The sequence below is a fragment of the Oncorhynchus tshawytscha genome, linkage group LG08, assembly GCF_018296145.1.
Source record: "Oncorhynchus tshawytscha isolate Ot180627B linkage group LG08, Otsh_v2.0, whole genome shotgun sequence".
Classification (NCBI taxonomy): Eukaryota; Metazoa; Chordata; class Actinopteri; order Salmoniformes; family Salmonidae; genus Oncorhynchus; species Oncorhynchus tshawytscha.
Genome location: NC_056436.1, coordinates 44,074,215 through 44,088,759, shown reverse-complemented (window position 1 = coordinate 44,088,759; position 14,545 = coordinate 44,074,215). Strand labels below are relative to the sequence as shown.

The window sequence follows — 14,545 nt, the reverse complement described above, 5'->3', positions numbered from 1 at the left end:
CTACACATCGAGTTGCTTTTCAAGATCAGAGTTGGACACCCTTGGCCTTTACAATTTTAACAGTGTGTTTTACATCTGATGACCAAAAGCTGAGGAAGAAAGACTCAACATCTTAACGTTACCAAGTATCAAGTATTAAAACATTACTTTGTTTGACTGCTCGAGCTAGACTAGAGCTGATGCGTTTTCATTTAAAAGCTAACACTATTTTGCCCTTTCCAGAGCTCTTGACTATGAAATTGTGTTTTGTTCTGTAAATAAAGGTATTTCAATTTTTGGGGCTAAAGCTTTTTCTTTCTTTATTTGGGATGTCGGAGGTATAGATTGTGATTCGTAAAACAAGTTTGAGGAGTTAATTTTTTTGTAAACAAATTTTGTAAACATAATAACATTTTTGGCTTTAAATGTATATTTGTAGTGTCTACTGCATCAACTACAGTAGACCTATGACTTAAATGTTGTAATTTAATTGACAGACTACAGAGGTTGAGGTATGAACTTACATTTATTTCCTTTTCATAACCCCATAACCCCCGATTGATGCACCGGTGCGTCAATGTAATTAACATCATAAAATAGTCCCCATCAAAATCCGTCACTAGAGATATCATTCATGAGCTGCGTCTCAATCCACCACATCAACCTACGTCAGCCTTTTGCATCTGCGATGGAAAGTGGTCGAGCTACATCGCTTTTTGTCAGACCAAGAGACATCCCGAAACTCAGTCTTCTCATGAAAACGTCTGTAGTTTCTCTACAAACTAATATGACCACTCTATAGAAAGATGAGACTCTCACGAACACAATGGTGTTCTCCGTATTGTCCCACAAGTGTCACGGGATGCGTTTCTGGTGTCCTTTGACAGCTCTTTGGTCTTGGCCATAGTGGAGTTTGGAGTGTGACTGTTTGAGGTTGTGGACAGGTGTCTTTTATACTGATACCAAGTTCAAACAGGTGCCATTAATACAGGTAACGAGTGGAGGACAGAGGAGCCTCTTAAAGAAGAAGTTACAGATCTGTGAGGGCCAGAAATCTTGCTTGTTTGTAGGTGAACAAATACTTATTTTCCATCGTAATTTGCAAATAAATTAGTTAAAAATCCTACAATGTGATTTTTTTGATTTTTTTCTCTCATTTTGTCTGTCATAGTTGAAGTGTACCTATGATTAAAATTACAGGCCTCTCTCATCTTTTTAAGTGGGAGAACTTGCACAATTGGTGGCTGACTAAATACTTTTTCCCCCCACTGAATGTATTCACCCCTTTGCTATAAAGCCCATAAATAAGATCTGGTGCAACCAATTACCTTCAGAAGTCACATAATTCGTTAAATAAAGTCCACCTGTGTGCAATCTAAGTGTCACATTATCTGTCACATGATCTCAGTGTATGTTCTGTTTTGAAAGGCCCCAGAGTCTGCAACACCACTAATCAAGGGGCACCACCAAGCAAGCGGCACTATGAAGCCCAAGGAGCTCTCCAAACAGGTCAGGTACAAAGTTGTGGAGAAGTACAGATCAGGGTTGGGTTATAAAATAATATCTGAAACTTGAACATCCCACAGAACACCATTAAATCCATTATTAAAAAATGGGAAGAATATGGCACCACAACAAACCTGCCAAGAGAGGGCCACCCACCAAAACCAGACAAGGAGTACATTGAGGATCTGGCTCTGATGCCACGGTGCCAGAACTGGCTGATAACCCAATACGCACGGGAAAGGAGAGAGGTTAGTGGAGGAGTGGCGGAGCGAGTTTTGGGCCATCTCTGCCCAGGGGATGAACACCACCCACTCCCCCGGCCCGTCCTGGCAATATGACCGCAGAAACTTACCCACATCCTGGTTGACTCTCTCTACCTGCCCATTACTCTCGGGGTGAAAATCTGAGGTGAGGCTGACCGAGACCCCCAGACATTCCATGAACACTCTCCAGGCCCTGGATGTGAACTGGGGACTTTGATCAGAGACTATGTCATCAGGCACCCCGTAGTGCCGGAAGACATGAGTGAACAGGGCCGCCACAGTCTGTAGGGCGACCAGAGAAAGGGAGTAGACGGCAGGACTTAGATAACCGATCCACAACGACCATGATCGTGGTGTTGCCCTGTGAGGGAGGAAAATCCGTCAGGAAGTCCACCAACAGGTGCGAACACGGCTGTCGTGGAACAGGTAGGGGTTGTAATTTCCCTCTGGGCAGGTGCCTGGGAGCCTTGCACTGGGCGCACATGAATTAGGAGGAAACATAAACCCTCATGTCCTTGGCCAAGGTGTTCTGGGCAGGTGCCTGGGAGCCTTGCACTGGGCGCACATGAATTAGGAGGAAACATAAACCCTCATGTCCTTAGCCAAGGTGTGCCACCAATACTTCCCGCTAAGACAACGCACCATCCGCCCAATGCCAGGATGACCAGAGGAGGGTGACGTATGGGCCCAATAGATCAAACGGTCACGAACAGTAGACGAAACGTACAGGTGCCCAGCTGGACACTGGGGGGGAGTGGGCTCTGTGCGTAAAGCCCGCTCGATGTCCGCGTCCAGCACCCACACCACCGGTGCCACTAGGCAAGAGGCCGGAAGTATGGGAGTTTGATTCATGGACCGCTCCTCTGTGTCATACATCCGGGATAGTGCATCTGCCTTAGCGTTCTGGGAACCTGGTCTGTAGGAGAGGGTGAAAACAAAACGGGTAAAGAACATAGTCCACCTTTCCTGGCGAGGGTTCAGTCTCCAAGCCACCCGGATGTACTCCAGATTGCGGTGGTCAGTCCAGATGAGAAAAGGGTGTTTAGCCCCCTCATGCCAATGTCTCCACGCCTTCAGGGCCTTGACAACAGCCAACAGCTCCCGGTCCCCCACATCATAGTTTCACTCCGCCGGGCTGAGCTTCTTCGAAAAGAAGGCACAGGGGCGAAGCTTTGGTGGGGTACCCGAGCACTGAGAGAGCACAGCTCCTATCCCAGCCTCCTATCCCAGTCCACCTCAACTATGAATGCCAAAGAGGGATCCGGATGAGCCAGCACGGGAGCCGAGGTAAACAGAGCCTTCAGGTGACCAAGAGCCCTGTCCGCCTCAGACGACCACTGCTGCCGCACCGGTCCTCCCTTCAGCAGTGTGGTAATGGGAGCTGCTACCTGACCAAAACCCCGGATAAACCGCCGGTAGTAGTTGGCAAACCCCAGAAACCGCTGCACTTCCTTTACCGTGGTGGGAGTCGGCCAATTACGCATGGCTGAAACGCGGTCACTCCATCTCCACCCTTGACGTGGAAATGCGGTACCCTAAGAAGGAGACGGACTGTTGGAAGAACAGACATTTCTCAGACTTGACGTACAGGTCATGCTCCAACAGTCTACCAAGCACCCTGCGCACCAGGGACACATGCTTGGTGCTATAGTGGAGTATATCAGAATGTCATCAATATACACCACTGCACCCTGCCTGTGCAGGTCCCGGAAAATCTTGTCAACAAAGGCCTGGAAAATTAATGGAGCATTCATCAACCCATACCCCGGATAAACCGCCGGTAGTAGTTGGCAAACCCCAGAAACCGCTGCACTTCCTTTACCGTGGTGGGAGTCGGCCAATTACGCATGGCTGAAACGCGGTCACTCCATCTCCACCCTTGACGTGGAAATGCGGTACCCTAAGAAGGAGACGGACTGTTGGAAGAACAGACATTTCTCAGACTTGACGTACAGGTCATGCTCCAACAGTCTACCAAGCACCCTGCGCACCAGGGACACATGCTTGGTGCTATAGTGGAGTATATCAGAATGTCATCAATATACACCACTGCACCCTGCCTGTGCAGGTCCCGGAAAATCTCGTCAACAAAGGCCTGGAAAATTAATGGAGCATTCATCAACCCATACGGCATAACGAGGTACTCATAGTGCCCTGAGGTGGTTTTAAATGCTGTCTTCCCCTCCCGGATACGCACCAGGTTGTAAGGTCTCCTGAGATCCAACTTTGTGAAGAAGCGCGCCCCGTGCATTGACTCGATCGTACTGGCGATGATGGGCAGCGGGTAGCGCCTGAATCTACTAGTGCCTTATGCTGGGAATGCGGGGAAAACTCAGGAAATGAAACAAACACATACATGTAAGCAACAGGGGGCTCTGGGTGAGCCTGGTGCCGACTCACCTGGGGTGACACGACAGTGCCCTGCCTGCTGCCTCGACTCCCGAGTGACCCCTCCAGCACCGACCAGCAGTGTGCCCTCTGGGCCACAGATGGTGCAGGGAATGGCCCCTCCTCTGGTCGCCCTAAGTGCAGCAACTCCCAGCTCCATGGGCGTCAGCATTAAGCCCTAGAGGCCCACTCTCAGTTCACACAGACAAAATATAGTTCTGATGACCCCCTATTCTGTTGCAAAAAACAACCATTTGATGCAATAACAGTATTATAACATAATCTTGTAATTTCAGCCACAACAACACACACACACCCTAACCTAAGACAGTATGTACACACACACACACACACACACACACACACATAGAGAGAGAGAGAGACCATTGACACTCCCAGCTCACATTTTTATCAGGAATGGCTAGTAGTAGGAGATCGTTTATTGTCCTGTAGAGGATGATAGGAGAGGGTTTAATGCAGCCAAACCATAGACAGTACGTACACACGCACACACCCACCCTAACGATCGACAGTACGCACACACGCACGTACACACGCTCGCACACACACACCCTAATCATCGACATTACACACACACGTATACACACACACACGCACGCACTCACACAAACACTGAAAAACACACACACACTATGTCACTAACTATCGACATGCCCAGCTCACATTGTTATCAGGAATGTCCTCTGACAGTAAGACAGAGTTAATTGTCCTGTAGAGGATGATAGGAAAGTGGTTAATGAGGCTTCAATTGGTTTAATTGACATCGGTCATGGTGATAATTGAGCAAAGATCACTGTATAGAGGTGGAGGGTTTTGGATTCTTGAGCTTATTAGTTTACTCGAAAGAGCTTGGTTTCTTGTAAAAACATGAGAGCATCTAGCTGCTTTTTCACAAAGTGAAAGTTATGAAAGCACTAAACAAACTGGATGAAGTGCACAATGGCTATTACGGTAGGCGCTGGAGTGCCATTGGTTGTCATTACTCAAGAAGTAAGCCAATCCAAACTTGTGTCTAGTATCTCCATTTGTATATTTGTCTTGAGAAAGGCCACTAGGCCAAAATGTTGACTGCCATGTCCACCAGACACTTTTGCCCCCAAATCTCCCAGATTACCTTACGCTTGAAGCACTTCCAACTCAGAAAGGTTGTACATCAAGGTTTTGGGTTGGATATAGTATAAATGTACTCTATAATATACTATACTCTATGCCTAACTAACCAACTCATCTCCTCTCCAGGTGCGTTGGACAAAGACAGCAGGCAGCGCCTCTGACAAGTTCCAGGAGACGTCCATCTACAACGAGACGCTGCGCATCGAGGGCATCCAGCGGGTGCAGGGCGGCCGCTACTACTGCAAGGCCGACAACGGGGTGGGGGTGGCTGCCATCAAGTCCATCCGGGTAGACGTGCAGTGTAAGTCGTCAGGGAACGCCGCGATCGATCCCTCCACGGCCCCCCTAAAACATTACCAAAATAAGTCATTCCCAGAATTATGGGCAGGAATAGTGGTACATTTCAAAATGGGAATATGCTCTCCAGGAGTATCCATGGGGGATATTTAGATGGTAAAATGGGTGGAAGTTTTGACATGGAAGTTTGGTAGCTTTTGTTTGGGAAAACATCAAAGAGCTAGTGTGTTTGTAGGGTAAAAGTTAGTTGGGTATAAGTGAGGTGTATTTCCTCTCACTGTTTTAGCTATGGGAAAGAAGAAGGGAATAAGATAAATATAAAGAAACATATGAATACTCTAGCAGAGGCGTGGAGTGGAGGGATCTAAAATAGAGAATGGGAGAGTTGGTCCATGTGGCACTGGGCCCTTGGTCCACGTGGCACAGGGCCTCGTGCTGCTGCCTGTCCCACTTTCCCACTTTCCCCCTGAAAAGGGGCCAGGTCAGAGCCTTCAGCCAAGCTTGCTATAGTGCCTCTTACAGCACTGCATGGAGGTGATACCTCTTCAACCCTATAAAATGATACAGTGCTATAACCAGACCTGTCATTCACCCCAAACACAGCACAACACAGCACGGGACATGTTATGAGCACATTATTTTTTAAACATTGTACATAATGTTTCACCCACTAACGCCTTGTCCATAATCCTACAGCAAAGAGTATCACAAATTCCATAGCATGTTAGCTGCTTTGACCAAGAAACTAATCAGCTAATGGCAGCTATACAGTACCAGTCAAAAGTTTAGACACACCTACTAATTTTTCTTTATTTGTACTATTTTCTACATTGTAGAATAATAGTGAATACATCAAAACTATGAAATAAAACATATGGAATCATGTAGTAACCACAAAAAATAAAACAAATCAAAATGTTGCCTTGATGACAGATTTGCACACTCTTGGCATTCTCTCAGCCAGCTTCACCTGGAGTGCTTTTCCAACAGTCTTGAAGCAGTTCCCACATATGCTGAGAACTTGTTGGCTGCTTTTACTTCACTCTGTGGTCCAACTCATCCCAAACCATCTCACTCTGGTTGAGAAATAGGCCTATTTATATTTTGCCCTGTTTATCAAAAGTGTTGGAAAAACTTAATAATCAACTGACTGACTTTATTGATGTCTATAGTATTCTCTCTGGTATGCAATCTAGTTTCCGCTCAGGTTTTGAATGTGTCACTGCAACCTTAAAGGTCCTCAATGATGTCGCCATTACCCTTATTTCTAAGCAATGCTGTGCTGCTATTTTTATTAATTTGGCCAAAGCTTTTGATACGGTAGACAATTCCATTCCTGTGGGCCGGATAAGGAGTATTGAAGTCTCTGAGGGGTCTTTGGCCTGGTTTGCTAACTACCTCTCTCAAAAAGTGCAGTGTATAAAGTCAGAACATCTGCTGTCTCAGCAACTACCTGTCACCAAGGGTGTACCCCAAGGCTCGATCCTAGGCCGCACGCTCTTCTCAATTTAGATCAACAACATAGATCAGGCAGTAGGAAGCTCCCTCGTCCAAAAAGTATTTAGTCAGCCAACAATTGTGCAAGTTCTCCCACTTAAAAAGATGAGAGAGGCCTGTAATTTTCATCATAGGTACACTTCAACTATGACAGACAAATTGAGAAAAGAAATTCCTGAAAATCAAATTGTAGGATTTTTAATGAATTTATTTGCAAATTATGGTGGAAAATAAGTATTTGGTCACCTACAAACAAGCAAGATTTCTGGCTCTCAGACCTGTAACTTCTTCTTTAAGAGGCTCCTCTGTCCTCCACTCGTTACCTGTATTAATGGCACCTGTTTGAACTTGTTATCAGTATAAAAGACACCTGTCCACAACCTCAAACAGTCACACTCCAAACTCCACTATGGCCAAGACCAAAGAGCTGTCAAAGGACACCAGAAATAAAATTGTAGACCTGCACCAGGCTGGGAAGACTGAATCTGCAATAGGTAAGCAGCTTGGTTTGATAAAATCAAATGTGGGAGCAATTATTAGGAAATGGAAGACATACAAGACCACTGATAATCTCCCTCGATCTGGGGCTCCATGCAAGATCTCACCCCGTGGGGTCAAAATGATCACAAGAACAGTAAGCAAAAATCCCAGAACCACACGGGGGGACCTAGTGAATGACCTGCAGAGAGCTGGGACCAAAGTAACAAAGCCTACCATCAGTAACACACTACGCTGCCAGGGACTCAAATCCTGCAGTGCCAGACGTTTCCCCCTGCTTAAGCCAGTACATGTCCAGGCCCGTCAGAAGTTTGCTAGAGAGCATCTGGATGATCCAGAAGAAGATTGGGAGAATGTCATATGGTCAGATGAAACCAAAATATAACTTTTTGGTAAAAACTCAACTCGTCGTGTTTTGAGGACAAAGAATGCAGAGTTGCATCCAAAGAACACCATAACTACTGTGAAGCATGGGGGTGGAAACATCAAAATCAAATCAAATGTATTTATATAGCCCGTCGTATATCAGCTGATATCTCAAAGTACTGTACAGAAACCCAGCCTAAAACCCCAAACAGCAAGCAATGCAGGTGTAGAAGCACGGTGGCTAGGAAAAACTCCCTAGAAAGGCCAAAACCTAGGAAGAAACCTAGAGAGGAACCAGGCTATGTGGGGTGGCCAGTCCTCTTCTTGCTGTGCCGGGTGGAGATTATAACAGAACATGGCCAAGATGTTCAAATGTTCATAAATGACCAGCATGGTCGAATAATAATAAGGCAAAACAGTTGAAACTGGAGCAGCAGCACGGTCAGGTGGACTGGGGACAGCAAGGAGTCATCATGTTAGGTAGTCCTGGGGCATGGTCATGGCTCAGGTCCTGGCAGGCACGGGTGGACTGGGGACAGCAAGGAGTCATCATGTCAGGTAGTCCTGGGGCATGGTCCTAGGGCTCAGGTCCTCCGAGAGAGAGAAAGAAAGAGAGAAGGAGAGAATTAGAGAACGCACACTTAGATTCACACAGGACACCAAATAGGACAGGAGAAGTACTCCAGATATAACAAACTGACCCTAGCCCCCGACACATAAACTACTGCAGCATAAATACTGGAGGCTGAGACAGGAGGGGTCAGGAGACACTGTGGCCCCATCCGAGGACACCCCAGACAGGGCCAAACAGGAAGGATATAACCCCACCCACTTTGCCAAAGCACAGCCCCCACACCACTAGAGGGATATCTTCAACCACCAACTTACCATCCTGAGACAAGGCTGAGTATGGCCCACAGAGATCTCCGCCATGGCACAACCCAAGGGGGTGCCAACCCAGACAGGATGACCACATCAGTGAATCAACCCACTCAGGTGACGCACCCCTTCCAGGGACGGCATGAGAGAGCCCAGTAAGCCAGTGACTCAGCCCCTGTAATAGGGTTAGAGGCAGAGAATCCCAGTGGAAAGAGGGGAACCGGCCAGGCAGAGACAGCAAGGGCGGTTCGTTGCTCCAGAGCCTTTCCGTTCACCTTCCCACTCCTGGGCCAGACTACACTCAATCATATGACCCACTGAAGAGATGAGTCTTCAGTAAAGACTTAAAGGTTGAGACCGAGTCTGCGTCTCTGACATGGGTAGGCAGACCGTTCCATAAAAATTGAGCTCTATAGGAGAAAGCCCTGCCTCCAGCTGTTTGCTTAGAAATTCTAGGGACAATTAGGAGGCCTGCGTCTTGTGACCGTAGCGTACGTGTAGGTATGTACGGCAGGACCAAATCAGAGAGATAGGTAGGAGCAAGCCCATGTAATGCTTTGTAGGTTAGCAGTAAAACCTTGAAATCAGCCCTGACTTTGACAGGAAGCCAGTGTAGAGAGGCTAGCACTGGAGTAATATGATCAATTTTTTTGGTTCTAGTCAGGATTCTAGCAGCCGTATTTAGCACCAACTGAAGTTTATTTAGTGCTTTATCCGGGTAGCCGGAAAGTAGAGCATTGCAGTAGTCTAACCTAGAAGAGCCAAAAGCATGGATTAATTTTTCTGCATCATTCTTGGACAGAAAGCTCCTGATATTTGCATAGGTGGAAAAAAGCTGTCCTTGACACAGTCTTGATATGTTCGTCAAAAGAGAGATCAGGGTCCAGAGTAATGCCAAGGTCCTTCACAGTTTTATTTGAGACGACTGTACAACCATCAAGATTACTTGTCAGATTCAACAGAAGATCTCTTTGTTTCTTGGGACCTAGAACTAGCATCTCTGTTTTGTTCGAGTTTAAAAGTATACCATTTGCTGCCATCCACTTCCTCATGTCTGAAACACAGGCTTCCAGGGAGGGCAATTTTGGGGCTTCACCATGTTTCAATCAAAATATACAGCTGTGTGTCATCCGCATAGCAGTGAATGTTGTCATTGTGTTTCCGAATGACATCACCAGGAGGTAAAATATATATTAAAAACAATAATGTTCCTTAAAAACGGAGCCTTGAGGAACACCGAAATGTACAGTTGATTTGTCAGAGGACAAACTGATATCTTTCCGACCGATTAGATCCAAACCAGGCCAGAACTTGTCCGTGTAGACCAATTTGGGTTTCCAATCTCTCCAAAAGAATGTGGTGATGTCACGTTCTGACCATAGTTCTTTTGTGTTTTCCTTGTTTTAGTGTTGGTCAGGACGTGAGCTGGGTGGGCATTCTATGTTGGATGTCTAGTTTGTCTGTTTCTGTGTTTGGCCTGATATGGTTCTCAATCATAGGCAGGTGTTAGTCGTTGTTTTGTCATTGTGGGTTGTGGGTGATTGTCTATGTGTAGTGTTTGTGTCAGCACATTTCAAATATAGCTTCACGGTCGTTGTTCATTTATTGTTTTGTTCACTTTACTTTGTGTTTTCGTCATCCATTAAAATTATGCATTCACACCACGCTGCGCTTTGGTCCGCTTCTTACGACGATCGTGACAGGTGATCAATGGTACCAAAAGAATTCTGCATTCTCAGTGGTATGATGTGATCTAAAACCAGACTGAAGCGTTCCATATACATTGTTTGTCTTTAGGAAGGCAGTGAGTTGCAGTGCAACAGCTTTTTCAATGTTTTTGAGAGGAATGGGAGATTCGATATTGGCTGATAGTTTTATATATTTTCTTGGTCAAGGTTTGGCGTTTTCAAGAGAGGCTTTATTACTGCCTCTTTTAGTGAGTGTGGTATACATCCGGTGGATAGGGAGCTATTTATTATGTTCAACATAGGAGGGCCAAGCAGAGGAAGCAGCTCAGTTGAATATGGTCCAGTATGCAGCTTGAAGGTTTAGAGGCCATGACTATTTTCATCAATGTGTCAAGAGATATGATATTAAAAAACTTGAGTGTCTCCCTTGATCCTAGGTCCGGGCAGAGTTGTGCAGACTCAGGACAACTGAGCTTTGGAGAAATACGCAGATTTAAAGAGGAGTCCGTAATTTGCTTTCTAATGATCATGACCTTGTCGTCAAAGAAGTTCATGAATTTATCACTGCTGAAGTGAAAGGCATCCTCTCTTAGGGAATGCTGCTTGTTAGTTAGCTTTGTGACAGTATCAAAAATTAATTAAGGATTGTTCTTATTTTCCTCAATTAAATTGGAAAAATAGGATGTGAGAGCTCTTCGATACTGCACGGTACTGTCATTCCAATCTAGTCGGAAGACTTCCAGTTTGGTGTAGCGCCAGCTCGGGTATTTTCTGTATTCCAGGGAGCTAGTTTCTTATGACAAATGTTTTTTTGTTTTTAGGGGTGCGACTGCATCTAAGGTTAAATTCCTCAGTTCCTCAGTTAGGTAGTTAATTAAAACCTCTTCAGGATTGGCCCCTTTTTTTCAATTTTCTCCTAAAATGAGATACCCAAATCTAATTTCCTGTAGCTTAAGCCCTGAAGCAAGGATATGCATATAATTGGTACCATTTGAAAGGAAACACTTTGAAGTTTGTGGAAATGTGAAAGGAATGTAGGAGAATATAACACAATAGATATGGTAAAAGATAATACAAAGAAAAAAACAACTGATAATTTGTATTTTTTTTGTACCATCTTTGAAATGCAAGAGAAAGGCCATCATGTTTTAATCCAGCCCACCTGCAAAGATTTTGTCCACTAGATGGCAGCAGTTAATGTGCAAACATTTTAGACTGATTCAATGAACCATTGTATTTCTGTTTCAAATGTTGCATCAAGACTGCCCAAATGTGCCTAATTGGTTTATTAATAACTTTTCATAATCAAAACTGTGCACTCTCCTCAAACAATAACATGGTATTATTCCACTGTAATATCAACTGTAAATTGGACAGTGCAGTTAGATTAACAAGAATTTTAACTTTCTAACAATATCAGATATCTCTATGTCCTGGGAAATTTTCTTGTTACTTACAACCTCATGCTAATCGCATTAGCTGAAGAAGTTCTAACTGATATCTGTACTCCGACGTCCTTGGCTAGGTGGAGGGAGTCTGGAAGGGCATCTAGGAATCTTTGGGTTGACCAAGAATTTATAGAACGACTTTTGATGATCCTTGGTTGGGGTCTGAGCAGATTAGTTGTTGCGTTTGCAAACAAAATAAAATGATGGTCCGATAGTCCAGGATCATAAGGAAAAACATTAAGATCCACAACATTTATTCCACGGCAAAAAAACTAGGTTCAGAGTATGACTGTGGCAGTGAGTAGGTCCGGAGACATGTTTGACAAAACCCACTGAGTCAATGATGGCTCCGAAATAATTTATTCTTAACTGACTTGCCTAGTTAAATAAAGGATAAATAAAATATTTTAAAAAAGGTGGAGGCCAGGTCATTTGATGCAGCACTCCATCACTGTCCTTCTTGGTCAAATAGCCCCTATAAATAGCATGAAGGTGAGTTGGGTCATTGTCCTGTTGAAAAACAAATGTCACACTAAGTCACTTGGCGAGCACGCGCTGAGGTGCGGCGGGGATAGAAAATTGAACAAGCGTCACCTGTCACTACTGGTTACCCTCAGCATCCCCTGTCAGCGCGGCCATTGCCTAGTTTACTCGCCCTGCAATTACCACCCTCCAGGGGCCGTCCGCCGGGAGACTAACACAATGAAGGGGAGGGAGGGAGGGAGGGAGGGAGGGAGGGAAGTTAGTGTGCCCAGCCTCAATGGTATCTGTCTTTCTGTCATTCTGGTCTTATACAAGCGTAGTGGATGGGACTGAGTGATGTAAGTTGAGCTGGGACACTGGTCAACTTCCTGTGATGGATAGGAAATCAGAAAAGTGTGAATGAGAAGTGTAAATGTGTGTGATTGGAGATATGGGCACAAATTTAGTGCTGTTATTGGTCTATGCTGGTAATTAGATTGCATTGTAGTACTGGACCTGCACCTACCTTACCAGTCAAAAGTTTGGACACACCTACTACTATTGTGGAGGCCAGGTCATCTGATGCAGCACTCCATCTCTCTCCTTGTTCAAATAGCCCTTACACAGCCTGAAGGTGTGTTGGGTCATTGTCCTGTTGAAAAACAAATGATAGTCCCACTAAGTCAAACCAGATGGGATGGCGTATCACTACAGAATGCTGTGGTAGCAATGCTGGTTAAGTGTGCCTTGAATTCTAAATAAATCATAGACAGTGTCACCAGCAAAGCACCCCCACACCATCATACCTCCTCCATGCTTCACATTGGGAACCACACATGCAGAGATCATAAGTTCACCTACTCTGCGTCTCACAAAGACACGGCGGATGGAACCAAAAATCTCAACATTTGACAGTTTTCCACACATCTAATGTCCGTTGCTCGTGTTTCTTGGCCCAGGCAAGTCTCTTCTTATTGGTGTCCTTTAGTAGTGGTTTCTTTGCTTTAATTCAACTATGAAGGCCGAATTCCCACAGTCTTCTCTGACCAGTTGATGTTGAGATGTGTCTGTTTCTTGAACTTTGTGAAGCATTTATTTGGGCTGCAATTTCTGAGGTTGGTAACTCTAATGAACTTATCGTCTGCAGCAGAGGTAACTCTGGGTCTTCCTTTCCTGTGGCGGTCATCTTGAGAGCCAGTTTCATCAAAGCACTTGATGGTTTTTGGGACTGCACTTGAAGAAACTTTAAAAGTTCTTGAAAAGTTACGGATGGACTGTCGTTTCTCCTTGCGTATTTTAGCTGTTCTTGCCATATAATGGACTTGGTCTTTTACCAAATAGGTCTATCTTCTGTATACCACCCATACCATGTCACAACACAACTGATTGGCTCAAACGCATTAAGAAGGAAATACATTTCACAAATGAACTTTTAAGAAGGCACACATGTTAATTGAAATAAATAATGATGACCTCATGAAGCTTGTTGAGAGAATGCCAAGCGTGTGCAAAGTGTCAATAAGGTAAAGGGTGGCTACTTTGAAGAATCTCAAAAAAATATTAGATTTTTGTTAACAGTTGTTTGGTTACTACATGATTCCATATTTGTTATTTCATAGTTTTAATGTCTTTATTCTACAATTTAGAAAATAGTAAAATAAATAAAAACTCTAGCATGGGTAGGTGTGTCCAAACGTTTGACTGGTGCTATATATTATTTTTATTATTATTGTCATTATTATTATTTGTACTTTACATTTATTTATTTTTTATATAGTGGCCGAGCCAGTCCACAAGGTGGCAACGTGCTCCTCTTACATTCTTTGGGGAGAACCATGTTATGTGATAGTATACAGTTGAATTCGGAAGTTTACATACACTTAAGTTGGAGTCATTAAAACTCGTTTTTCAACCACTCCACAAATTTCTTGTTAACAAACTATAGTTGTGGTATGTCGGTTAGGACATCTACTTTGTGCATGACACAAGTAATTTTTCCAACAATTGTGTACAGACAGATTATATCACTCATAATTCACTTCATCACATATCCAGTGGGTCAGAAGTTTACATACACTAAGTTCACTGTGCCTTTAAACAGCTTGGAAAATTCCAGAAAATATGTCATGGATTTAGAAGC

The 14,545-nt window shown here is 44.4% G+C and overlaps 1 protein-coding gene across 1 annotated transcript in view; it reads left to right on the top strand.

Annotated features, from left to right (window-relative positions):
• LOC112255718 (MAM domain-containing glycosylphosphatidylinositol anchor protein 1-like) overlaps positions 1–14,545 on the top strand; it is a 243,728-nt gene that overhangs the window by 18,431 nt on the left and 210,752 nt on the right. The window contains exon 3 of the mRNA XM_042326290.1: positions 5,397–5,571. Coding sequence (XP_042182224.1) covers positions 5,397–5,571 — 175 coding nt within the window. The remainder of the gene's footprint in view (positions 1–5,396; positions 5,572–14,545) is intronic.